We start from the raw sequence: 13,317 nt of genomic DNA on the forward strand, positions 1-13,317 counted from the left end.
CATTGTGCGACTCTTGCATACATGGACTGATTGTTGCGAGGCGATGCAATTACAGGTGAGAAGCAGGCGTAATCAGGCTTTCTGGTAATCAAGTCATCTGCGCCGGTTTCTAGCCTGAAGGAGCCTAGCACCGGACGGATTCCCCATTGCTTGCAGTCGACGCTACTGTGGGCAGCGCTATCATTTGAGAGGGGCCTGCTAAGGTAACGGGAGGTGGGCTTTTTTTAGCAGTTGGAAGGTGGAAGGCTCATCAGAGGGCATGGGCAGCGATCTGACAGGAGGAGCATGGCTGAGGTGACCCTTGCGGTATTTGTAATGGTTGCTTGGTGATTTTGATAATGATGAGATGCATATTGGTGTAGCTGAGTGCTGCAGAAAAGCCAGTCCATCTAGCTGTAGGTATCCGTACGCATCCCTGAAATACCTCGTACAGCATATTAATGATTCGGCCAGCGCCGGCTTGCAGCTGGTAAACCGCCTGCCGTGGTCTGCCCAGGTAGGAAAGGTAGTGCCGAGCCGTCGCCACTGTAACTCCACGGCTACAGGCACTCGGAGCACTAAAACGGTAAAAAAAAAAATGGAAGAAAAAAATGGAAATAAAATAAAATAAGAAATCAGAGAGGCGGAACAGAGGAGAGTCATGTTCCATGCCTGCCAGTACCTAAAGGTGCTAGCCCGCTAGCAGGCACATGATACAGCGACACCCCAACTCCCCTCCATTACATTACTGAGTAGCAGGCACAAACAGGCCCAAGAGCCACTGTTACTCGTCGGCCCAGCAGGTACCTACAGCGAGGGATTAGCTACCTACCAACACCCAACAAATACCAGCAACGGGCAACCTGGTCAACTCCCACCCGCTCGCTACGGGCCTTTGCATGCCTTTTGCATTTATATTTCCGTCCTTGCAGGTACATGCACAACCTCGTTCCCCTCCTTCTCCTCCTCCCATCCTCTCCACCACCACCACCACCACCACCATCTCGTCAACCACCTCCTCCTCCAGGCCACCCTCCCTCCCTTCATCATCCACCACTCCAGCCCACCGTACGCCGCCCACGCCCACGCCCACCCCAAGAACAAGGCCAGCCAACGCCCGCCGCCCTTCAACCGGCGCTATACTAGGTTCTCCCACACGGCCAACCGTGAAGCATCTCGCACGCGCGTCACTGCACGCTTTGCATCACCACACTACAAGCCAAGCTTCAACATAGCTGCTCTCCTCAAACACCAGCTACAGCCACCATCGACGACTCTCGCACCGTCTCGCGACTTTAGCCGCGACTCTACCCTGCCTTCTTTCTTTTCGCCTGTTTCGTCCCCGTCCTCGGTCTTGCGCACTCTGTTTCTCGACTGATCCCCGCTGCGCCTTCGCAACTCGCGCTCCTTCTCCGTTTGCGCCATCGCCACCTGCGCAGCACTTGGCTTTTTCCAAATCATCCTGAACTGCCCGTCGACAAACCGCCAGCTTCGCTTCGTTCTGCTGCGCACGCATCCGGGCCTCCCGGCTGATTTCTGGCTTGTGTCTCTCCTCACTCGTGTCATCGCTTTACTCGCGCCGCCACGCGTTGCCACCAACAAGCTTGTACTAAGCAGTTTGCGCCGTCTGTCGCAGCGCTCGCATTTTCCTCCCAGGTAACTATACACAGCTTCGTATCATCCCCGCGCCGCTTGCTCTGCTCCGACTCGTGTCTATTTTTTCTTCCCTTCTTCTCCCTGCCCTTGCACTTTGTTCGCCCTATCCTAAGCTATTTATGGCCCTCGCGGCCTGTCGCATGCTCCCAAGCCGCGCATCGCCCGCCTGTGTTAGCCTCCAAGCCTGCTAGCTCACACCCGCCGCAACCACCACGGCCGTTGCCGCCGCACCACTCAAGAAGCTCCGTATCCATGTGCCCAGCTCGACACCATCTTGTTCCCGCTGCCACACCGCATACATGCATGCCCAAATCACCTTTTCGCTTTAACTGCGTCTTGACTTGCTTCTTTCGAACTTCACTCGTCGAGTCCATCCTTCTCTTCCCTGCCACCACTCGCCTCGGGTTCGGCCGCCGTTGCCATGTACGCCCGCCAACCCGGTGGCAGCGCCGAGGGTGCCACAATCAATCCTGCGGCCCTCAACTTTCCCGGTAAGCGCTCCCGCTCCCGTTCTTGCTTCATTTATGCCTTTCTGGGATCGCATCGCTTGTCGCACACCTTTTGCGACCGTGCGCGCCATGTCTGCTTGCTTTGCGCCGTTGCGATAAACCCCGCCGTGGCCTGGTTTGCACCAGTTCCCATGTCATCTTATCGCGCGTCACCCCTGCGGCTCCCAGCAGAGCTCCATCGGTGCTTGCTCTTTTTTTCTCTTCACTCTGCTAATCCTTCTTCTACCTTTCAGTCCTCCTTCCACCTCACTCTACGAATCGCGCGAAACGAACCCGATCTCCCGACACTCTTAACGTCACGCAACCCGTCGGTGCTGGTATGTCGTTACAGATTCTCTGTGGCAACGTCTTGCAACCGCTGCGTCTTGCTCCATGCGCCCGTGTCGCGTACTTAGCCTCTCTGCCTTTGCCGCACGGATTTTGCTGACACAGCAGTAATCCTGGCGTCTGCGCATGCGCGCGCATTGCCTTGGGTTCGGCCTGTTGCGTGGCACTGTCACGGGTGCAAGCTCGGCGAGCACGGCGCTCTCACTGACCACTCTCGCTCGTCACATTTCACTTCAGAAAGCGGCTAGATCTTGTCCATTTGCTAATGTGTTTTTCTACAAAGTAGGAGCCTCTCCAGCCCTGTCCAAGCGAACCAGACTCATGAAGCCTCACTCGGGAGATGCTTCTGAGGCGGGGGCCCAGCCGCCTGTTGCTGCCACTGCCGCGCCTACACTTCCTCCTCCTCAGACGCCACAGTCCCAGGCAACTCCCCTTCCCAGCCAACCCACGCCCGCGTACTCCGGAGGCGCTGCGCCTCCCAAGACGACTCCCACCAAATCCACCCTCAAGGCCCTGCCGACCGTTCGCGATCACACGACTGACCAGCTCAACCCGGCGGGCGATGAATACATTCCCAGAGAAACCGACGAGTTCGGTGAGAAAAAGGTCATGGCTAATGGCCAGCTGCTAGGCGGCCGAACCTATCGGTGCAGGACTTTCCTTGTGCCAAACCGTGGCGACAAACTCTTCATGCTGGCTACTGAGTGCGCCAGGGTTCTCGGCTACAGGGACTCGTATTTACTCTTCAACAAGAACAGATCCCTGTTCAAGATCATTGCCAGCCAGGCCGAAAAGGATGACCTTGTCCAGCAGGAGATTCTTCCCTTCTCATACCGTTCCCGGCAGATTGCTATTGTCACAGCCCGCTCCATGTTCCGTCAGTTTGGAAGTCGCGTCATTGACAACGGCCGTCGTGTGCGTGACGACTACTGGGAGACCAAGGCTCGTAAACAAGGCTTCACCGAAAATGACCTTGCCGGCGAGAAGCGCCCCGGAGCCGCCAAGGCTCGCGAGGCCGCCGAAGCCCAGAACAATGTCATGCTTACCGGACCTCACACCGAGATTGTCTATAACAATGCCCCAGGGCCATATCCCGGCGCGCCACAACCTCACATCGTCCAACCAGGTATGATGGGAGGCCCCGGATCTACCACTAGGATGCCCGCGTTAACAATCGCTCCAGACCTAAATGATAACCGCCCCAGGGACTATTCAGGGATCGTTAGACGCGGCCCGCGCCAGGAAATCACCGGACCGGCCTACCAGGATCAGACCCGGCCCTCCCCTGCTATGGAACTGCATTCCCAGACTCACCACGCTGCCGAGTTCAACAGGTCCGTGAACCAGCAGCGTGACATGCGCGGCGACTATCTCCAGGGCATCTGGCACCGTCCCCACGAGCAGCCTCCGTCCAGCCTGACACAACCCGTTGGTACTTCTGATGCCGCTCCCACGTCCCGTGCCACTGCGTCTCCCCACGCTGCTGCTGCAGGTTTACCCCAGCCTGGCGGAGTAGCTTCCCGATCGCCTCAGATGATGATGACCAACGCCCCTTACTCGCAGGGCATTGGTGCCCAGATGGGACAAGGCATGAGACAAGGTATGTACTCGGCGCACCTCCTTAATGACTCACATTGCTAACAGCTCTAGGGTCCACCGGCAGCATCAACGCCGGACAGCCTGGCTACAACTACCAGTCTGGACAGCAAATGTGGCCGCAAAACCCCCAAGCTGCCCAAGGCGCCTACGGAAGCTACACGACCCAGGGTCAACAGCCACATCCCTCACAGTCACCCGCTTCCATGCGTCAGCCTGGAAGCGGCCAGATGCAGAACATGCAGTTCCCACCCATGGGGGCCATGCCGCAATACGGTGGCCAACAGAGCATGTACGCGGCGGACCAGACGCCGAGACAATACATGCAGCAGCCAGCTGCCGGCCAACCGGGCGTTGGCCAGGCGTGGCAGGGCCAGCACTCGCCAACCCAGCCTCCTCCTCCTCAGCAGCAGCAGCAGCAACAGCAGTGGTGGAACCCCTCGCAGCAGCCACAATAATCGCAATTGCGACGGATTTGTTTCATTTGCAAAAACAACTAGTCAATGCGGCCGGGACGCATGGCGCCTTCAATGTTCTCTCTCGCTCTTCTCTCCTACATTCACAGCCCACCATGACTTTTTAATATTCTTGGTGCCACTGTTTGGCTTGGTACTAGCAGGAGCGAGAGCGCTGTCTATTGTGTTGTTTTTCTGGAGTTGCTGTTCTTGGATACCCGCACGTTTGCCATTTTATGCGACCATGGCTGTTCTTCCTTACGCTTTGTTGTCTTTCTGCACCGTACCGAAATGCATTCAATGCCCTTTTTTGTTATTCCGATGCTGTGCTCCCAAAACTGGATGGATTAGAGGCGTCTGGGGCAAAAAAAGGAGAAAGAGGGGGAAATGACGGAATAGGCAGAAACTGCCAGACACGGGCGCGCCTTTGAAACGAGAAGGATGCTCATGTGCAAACTTTATTATCTGCATCTTTTGGGACGACGATCCTATACTTGAGGATGATTGTATACCTCAGGATGATGGGGTAGTCCTTTTCCAATGCTCAAGAGGTATACGTCAGCATTTGTTATCTTTGGTTGCTACCAGCTGGGCTCTTGTCCTGCTTTTCTGCTCTGTTGGGCTTTGGGACACGGACGGGGATTGGATATTTACCGATACAATGGGTTGCTTCTTTATCCGGAATCGACTTGGACTGATTAAAATTGTTGTACAATTTCGTTTGATGGATGTTTTGTCTTTTCCCTTTTTGTTGTCTGTTGTTTCTTTTGTTGTTATCTTGTCAAAGGAATGGGAACGGGATGCTGAACTTGCTTGGGTTACACGGAAACTGCTTGTTGCACCGATTCCTGATGGATTTCATCTTTTAGGCTTTTTGTTTTGCTGGTACTTGTTGGTTTCGATTTGCATTCGGGTTTTGGGCTCAGGGTTTTATTCTTCTCGTGGGTTTGATTGATTTGATCAACTTTTTTTCTGTTCCATTGTTCGCTCTATCTGTTCTTAGTTTCCTGTTGGTATCTTTATTGTCTCGTCTGCTCTTTAGTCTTTTGCTGTACAGTCTACGAACCATGCTATATGAAATGGTTTCATTGTCTTGTATGTGTCTACCATTTTTAATTCGATCTTCTCCTAGGTTTTTATCCACGATTTGCCTCTGCCAGCATGGTCCACATCACATCAATTTGTAGAGTCTTTCTTCAGGGACTAGTTGGTGTGGACATTGCTGTATTGTTGTGCAATCATATACATATCGATTGTCATTAGTAGCGTGCGCCTGAGTCGCGTGGGTGTATGCCATCTAAATTTGGACCGCGGAGCTAACAAAGTTCAGAGAGGGTGGGCGGCGATTAACAAAGGGAGCTACCTGCTCATGGTCGCATTCGTCTCGCCACAAAATAACAATGGTCGGCAGCCCAAAAGAGAAACTACGCAAGAGGAAAAGAAGGCTAAAGAATTAGGTCGCGCCTTGTTTTTCTTTGGTAAAGTTCTTTTTACGTGGTAATCTCTTTTTTTCAGCTCGCATAGCTCGAGTTCTTTTTTTAGTCGATCGCAGCGACTTGCTTCCGAAAGCCTGATTCGGGTTCAGCCACACAGAGCTCGCCGTCACTCGTTCTGGTGTCGTGGTTTTATTCTCTAGTCTCACCGAGGGGCATAGGTTCACCGAAACGTCTATTCAACGACGTACATTCATCGTGTTGGGACTGTGCGGCGCCGTCTTTGGTTTCGAGCCGACGCGGGATCGCGCCCGCCGTGGTTCGTCCGCACTCCACCACTAGAGCCACGCTTCCACCTACCTATGCCTAACCAACTAGTCAATCCTGTGGCGAGGAGCACGCCACCAACAGAACTTGGTGGTACTCGGACAAATACGTTCGTTGGGCTGGTGGCTTTAGTCATTGACTAACCACTGATGGCCGCAAGCTTTTTGGGCTTCGCTTTGCACCCCGCACCGCCCGCACACCATCTGCGTAGGACGGCCACGTTTAGATGGCTGCTCCGCGCTGGCCAATCCCATCGTGAGGATGCACTTTGGGCTCTTGGCTCAGCTCGCTTACCACACACACGGACAGAGAGAGAGCCTCTACTTGCGAGGCCCGGACCTTGTTGGAGCCAAGCACCTGAGTCACGTACGTACGGGTTTCCAAGCAAAACTTGATGTCTGTTTTTTTTTTTCCGGTCGGACTGCCGGAATAGGATATTCGGGCACCCATAGCGTCGGGTCCGGTGAGTCGTCCATCTGGTGATTTCGCATCGGCAGTTGCACAGTGCTTGCGCAAAAGACCATGACGTGATGAGGGGGAAAGGGAAAAGTGTCACATAGTTATGCCACTGTGCCTACAGATTGTCTGTCGTCTCGTTCCTCCTTGTGGGAGACTTTTTGTTGCGGTGTGATCTGGAAGAAGGAGACCGCGATGCTGCCGGGCGTATGCTTGCGGCCGCCAGTGGCCGCTCCTTCGTCTTCTTCTTTTTTTTTCTTCTTTTTTTTCTGGGCAGTTCACCGCCGCAAATGTTTATTTACCCGCCCCTGGTCCACAAGAATAGCTGAAGTGATGCTTTTTGATCTACGCCGCCTTTTCATCGCATCGGCAGAGGCGTCGCCGCGCTGAGTACAACTCTCGTAGATCTGGGTTTCTGTTTTGATGAAGGGGCTACGACGCACGGACAAGCCGGGAGCTACAGTCATGCCGTGTGAGCTTAAAGCGAAAAGCACTGGCCATTTGTTAGCCGGATGGGTCGCCTTCTCGAGGGGTTACTACTACAACGTTATCGTTGTGACTGGCTACGTTTATTGTGACGAAGGTTTGGGCAGAAAATACGCGTTGAAAAGGTCAGGGCTGGTGTCACTCGCGCAACTAGTTCATCGCGATACTCTCGGGCATCATCAATCGGGGACTGATGCTGCCACACGATATGTGGTCTTCCAATTACACGACAATCGCAGTGCTTTTTCTGTCCTTGATGAGGCCATTTGCGCAGCATTTGCGCAGCATTTGCCTTGTTTGAATGACACAATGCACGTAGATGCCGCGACGTGTACATCACAATGCTCATTTCCTGCTGATCGTCCCTACCCCATATTACCCCGGACTTCGCAATGAAAACAGAGCATCTCTGTGAACCGATGAAACGCGGCATAGAGCAGCTCTATTTACCCTGTTTCCGGGAAATAAAGACCTCGACAAGGTCGGGTGCACCAAGTCTGCGGACGGACAGGCTTCGTTGCCTTGGAGGCCCGAACTGCCGATGATTCACAACGAGCCCATTTCCCGCTGCGCTAAGAAAATCAGAAACACCTTCATTCAATCTCACACAGTCGGGCACCGACCAAGCGGCCCGTCCCAGGGCGGCGCGAGCTGCGGCATAACTAAAGCCAGAATAAAATTGCCCCTGGAGAAGCGGCTTCCCGTACGGTTACGGTGTCTGGTATTGTAGTCGTAACTGGACAGAAATGGCAAGGCCCAAGCTCCAAACTATGCTCCGGAGCTACGAAGCCCGTCTGGCTTTCAGCTTGGCAATATTCGATTTGCCACTCGCGCTCGTGGGTTGGAGCCGGAATTGAACAAGATATTCGTCAGCAAATCTAACAAGAAAGAGCGCGACGACGCAGCCTTGCGGGGGAGCTAGGACCAGCAGGCGGGTTGGGCTGAGAAATGGGATCCGTCTCACAAGGTATGCAGAAGCCCTGTAAGACAAAAAGTCATGTCCATGCCGATATACCACTAGCAAAAAGCGATAAGTCCGCAAGGGCCGGCGACTGATTATTGTATCTGCTTCTGGAGGGAGGGTTGACGAGGCCTCCGCCGGTGTCTAATTAGACGGCATCGCGCAGCGCTCATGACGTCTCAGTCAGCGTCTGAACATCCGCATGATGCCAGTACATCACGTATTGACGCGAGTTACGTTTTTCGTCAATATTCATACATGAAACAGGCAAAATATGCATTTACCTGCAGATTGGAGTGCATTGGTTCTTGGAGAACGCATGCCGCTGCAAGTCATCCAGGCTGGTACCTGCATCTTCCCCGCATGGCGGCCGACCGCTGGTGTGTTTCAAGAGCTGAAAACCGGGGTGGCGGGCTGTGTTGCTGTTATTAGCCACGAGGCTGAAATTAAATCACTAGCTGGTTTGAATTGTCAATCATTTCGGGTAAAGTGACGTGTGCACGATTTACGTATCACGAGGATCTTGTTGTGTACCCTGCAGGTTCAATGGTCGACCGCTTGAACCAACGGCGCATTTCGGCTGCCGTCTCTATCTGGCAGAACGAAGGAACGCGGCCACACCTCGCGTGGCCTGTTCCTTGCATGCCATGACTTGTGGATTGATCAGCACCGCCAACGGTCGGCTTTAATTGAAAGAAGGAAGTTGTGGTGAATTTGTCAAGCAAATGTCCAAGGGCACGAACCCCCCACACTGGGAAGCCGCAGGCATTGTCCATTGCTTCCGTCCACGTTTACGCAGATAAAGGACGCAGGGACCCGCAGCACGACGATGCTGCACATGATCATTTCAGCCAGGGGTGGCCAAGCCCCGGGCTGCACAATGCAAGCCCGTTAATTCCACATATGTACGGTTAGTGTGCAGTTGCGGCGGCGGCGGCGCTCGCTTGAATCGTGACTTGGGTGGTGTGGGGAAGACAGAGAGGTGTGTGTTGCGGACGGAGCCAAAGAGCCAGCCATGCACATGGATACAAGAATTGGTTATGGTGAGAAGTTGGGAACAAACCGCTCGGACGGGAACGAGAGTTGCCGATAGCGAGGACCGCCATGGCCGATTTGTCTCACCAGGACGAGGACCAACGGCATGGCAGTATTCTGAGCGAGGCCAGCGCCGGCGGTTGAGGCCGACGAGCAAGTGTAGCTGCCATGTCCAGCCGTCAAATCAGATTGTTCTTCTCATCAGTAATCTGTTGAGCGTCGAGTGAATGGCTGGTGAGTGGTGTAGTTGAAAGTGCCATGTAACTTCTCGATACAATGCGACGGCACATTGAACCGAGCGGGAGGCTTTGACAAACTAGGGAGCGTTGCGGATGCGGACCTCGGAAGAACTGCGCAGGTTTTCTTTTTGTTTGTTATCTTTACTTTTGCTCAATGCCGGCTGGCGATCCTCCGGCGAAAGGTCTGCCCTCAGTGTATCCGTAGATGTAGATGGAATATCAGGCAGGGTACGGAGTACCCACGAGGTACCTGTCTTGGCTACATGGTGGCGGCGGCCAGGGCCAGGCGCCACAGTAGCCAAGAATACGCAAACAAAAAGCAAATCATATTGGCCAGCATTCATTCTCGTCTTGTGGCTGGGCTACTGAGTGCTGGTACCAGTAACATTAGCGGTGCAAATGCAGCCATTTCTTTTTGGTGGGCAGCCCGGACCGGCTCTTGAACGCCACGCCATGCCATAGTTAGCGGACGCCATCGGACATGGAGAAATGGCGACTGATGATCTTACTGGTATACTGAGTACCGGCGGCCTATGTCATGAAGCGTAATGAACTAAAGCTGAAACGACGACTGCTTGGTGCTGCCCGTTCGTGTCTGGTGGTTGAATGTCGGGCTCCATGTCTGAGGTGAGAGTGGTCGCACGACGATGACTTTCAAAAATCCGAGGAAGATAGAAGGAACAAAAGAAAATAGAGGAGGGAAAAGAAAGCAAAACATTTGCACGCCAAAGAGTGCCAAAGAGTCAAAGCGGGCAAAAAGAAACAAAAACTCTGGCGATGGCAGACAAGCAACAAGCAAAAGGTGCAGATTGAAATCAATGTACCTACAGTGGGGTTGTAGGTACCTCCAGTGCGTGCTACCGTCCTTCCCTAGTGGAGGGGCAGGCGCAGGCGGGGCGTGCAGTAGCGGGAGTGGTGCGGCGCTGCAACTGACAGCGGGCTGGCGCTAACCGAGTTTTGTGTGGCTGCCGACTGCACCTACCTACCCAAGTGCCAAGCAGGTTACAGTGGTGTAGGCAGTCTGCTGTAGTCCACTGTAGGTACTGAGTAGTCTGCTGTGGCTCGCTGTGAAACGGCACCCAAGACGGCGCAGCTTTCCACTTTGATCCAAGGGCCGCCGCCAGCAAACGGGCGGCACGCACTAGCACCGTACATTTACACCACAGCCTCACTGTGCTGCTCACGGTGTTTGCCGCTGTCCGTCCTCCACCACGCTAGATCGGACGACTTGTCACACTATCCATTTCGAGATGCCTACGAGCTGCCAGCTCTCGGCCCCAACTTGCTTTTTGCTGCATACGCCGTCGTATCGTGGGTTTTCCTGTCTACTAATGCTTCCCAATGATAAGCAGACTAATTGCTTGATGGCTTCAACCGAGCCTGCAGCACGTGCGTGACCAAGAGGCAAGCAAACGCAAGCCGTGCTCTATATCCGCTTGCACTGATCCGAACCGCTCGCCACCCTCTCATTTCGCCGGTACACAGAGTTTGCGCGTATCCCGCCGTGCATCAGGCGTTTCTTTTGATGCTGCATTTTTTCTTTTGCGTCACCTCTTTCCACACGGCCTGTTGAAAATGTACACCTGGCTCGAGCCGTGATGCTCTGCGTTTCCGGGCGCCTTCCGCTGGGTCTCAGACATTGGTGTCCCTCCGCTTGCACGAATCACGGCACGAAAGCGAGCTTTCGGTTTGCACAATCATGGCCCGGGTGTCGGCTGGAGCACCTGCCGATGCGTGATGAACCTCTGGTTTGCCTTCAGAATGATGCCTGTCCGCTTTGACCTCGAGATCTTGATTGGGGGTGGCCGCCATCGACATTGCAATGACCAGCCTGACAGTGGTAATAACTTATAAGACATGTACTGAACACACACCGGAACTATGCCGCACTACCAGTACTAGTATGCAAGAGCATCTCTGTGCCGTATTTGCAGGAGCGGTCTACAAAACACGCCATTCGCTGAATGCCGCAGCACAGTCTGTCACATTCTGTCAATTACTGCAAGGAGTCGCTCCAATCTATCGCAGCCTGCCCCGTCAAACCGCACCGCCAGTGGGGTCTTCAAGGGAACGGGTATATACTCCGCAACTACGAAACATTCGCTCTCGGCGCTTACAGAGCTATTAATCTCTGAATGGCGAGACAAAAAAGAGACACACAAGTCATGATTCGGCCTGTATTCCGCGCGCGACCGGCAACCTTCTTCACTCAAACGAGCTGATCTGTGCTGTGAAATGCACCTTCTCCACCATCAAGATGTTATCATAGCGGAGTCTGTCTCTTGTTCCTGACTTGAAGGCTTTGGAGGCCAAGTATCGCGGCCTAGTGCCGTGCCACTCTCAGGCCCGGCCACGCCAATCGCTCGCTAGTTGCATGGCCGCCTGCATGATGGCCAGAAACAGCGCACCTTGACCACTTGGCGTCACCACAGCCTGTGAACCCCAGCAGCCTCATCACAAACAGACTCGGACAAGTGAATCAAGCCATGTCGCCGCCGCCCAACAATACTGGCGGTGACAGTCGACGCCCGGCAACAAGATCAAGTCCTGCCATGCGGCTCCTTCACTAGCAAATAAGCTGCACCAAGCTCTATCGGGCAGGGAGAGGCCATTGCCGCAAGAACCACTCTTCCGATTGTCACATCTCACAGTTGTAACTTGCACCACTGCCAGCTCGGGTAAGACTCTCTTCGCAGACCGGAAAATGGTAAGCCAAACATGGTCCGCCCCCACTGCCCGCCGAGCTTGCACAGACGGTGCGTCCAGTCCAGCTAGCAGAACAAGTGCGGAATAATAAAAGACCATCAGTATTATTACGGAGTTTGGGAGTGCCTTCGAAACGTGCTGCTCTGCTTCTGGCCCTGGACCAGTTCCCGCACCCGCTCTTCTCCACACCACCACGAGGAGCCAAACCGCCATCACCCCTGATCCTCACGAAAAAAATATGGGCGTCGTTCTTGCAGCATGCCAAAACGCCCGCAGCCCATATTACTTTTTCTCTTGCCTGTGTGCCTGTGCCTGTGCGCCACGCTTGCACCGTTACGACAGGCCACCTGCAGCTCTACCCCCCCACCGCCCGCCCCCTGCCACTCTGTTACGCCAGCGAGCCTCCAAGCTTTTTCGCCTTGGCCAGTCGCTGGTCCCAGACCTGCAGGATCGGCTCTGCTTCGTTCTAGCCTGTAAATGGTACTTTGCGTGTACCTCCAGAATAGCTTGCGCACGTCCACTGCCGTCCCCGCTGGCCGTGGTTGAGATGGTGTCCACGATGGGCCGCCCCGTCCGCACACCACCCCTCGCCCGAGTCTGCTCTGCTCCCCATCTTGTATATAGAACTACGCCATCCTCTCCGGTCCCCAACGCTTGCTTTGCTCTTGTCGTCTCTTTTAGCCTGCCAGGGCATACCTAGCCTCACTGCTGAATATTCTGCATCGTCTTGTAAGCCTTGATACCTTCCCATGTCTATAAGTGAAACAGTCTTGCTCTAGACCTTACTTCCTTCTATTCCGCCTCTACTTGATTCGCCTGGCGAGGGCTCAGTACTATAGTGCTGACCGCCACTGCTTATAGATATCTCGACGCCGCAGTTGACTTCCCATACCGACCTTCCTTTTCCAACTCAAGGTGACGCTCATATCCCGTCACTCGCTCAACTTGGCGAATGCAAATATCATAGTCGCTCGCTTTTACACCTCATTCGTTTCTTTTCACGTCGACTGAGGGTAGACGCCTCGACCGCTTCTTATATCACAACGGACTACATCGCCTAACCCTCTACATGGACTGATACGACACAATTCCTCTTCTCACTGCAACTTTGGCCGTCTCTCGCCATCATCCAAAGCTGCAATTCCATTGACA

General features: G+C 54.1%; 1 protein-coding gene across 1 annotated transcript; it reads left to right on the top strand.

Moving 5' to 3' along the window:
- Positions 1-2,056: 2,056 nt before the first annotated feature.
- LMH87_011524 (uncharacterized protein) lies at positions 2,057-4,525 on the top strand (the record flags this gene model as incomplete). The annotated part of the gene is made up of 5 exons (XM_056200679.1): positions 2,057-2,126; positions 2,378-2,461; positions 2,758-3,597; positions 3,655-4,071; positions 4,122-4,525. The coding sequence occupies 5 exons, from the start codon at positions 2,057-2,059 to the stop codon at positions 4,523-4,525; spliced, it is 1,815 nt and encodes a 604-aa protein (XP_056052504.1).
- Between the last annotated feature and the right edge of the window lie 8,792 nt (positions 4,526-13,317).

This window comes from Akanthomyces muscarius, chromosome 4 (genome assembly GCF_028009165.1).
Source record: "Akanthomyces muscarius strain Ve6 chromosome 4, whole genome shotgun sequence".
In the NCBI taxonomy this organism is placed as follows: Eukaryota; Fungi; Ascomycota; class Sordariomycetes; order Hypocreales; family Cordycipitaceae; genus Akanthomyces; species Akanthomyces muscarius.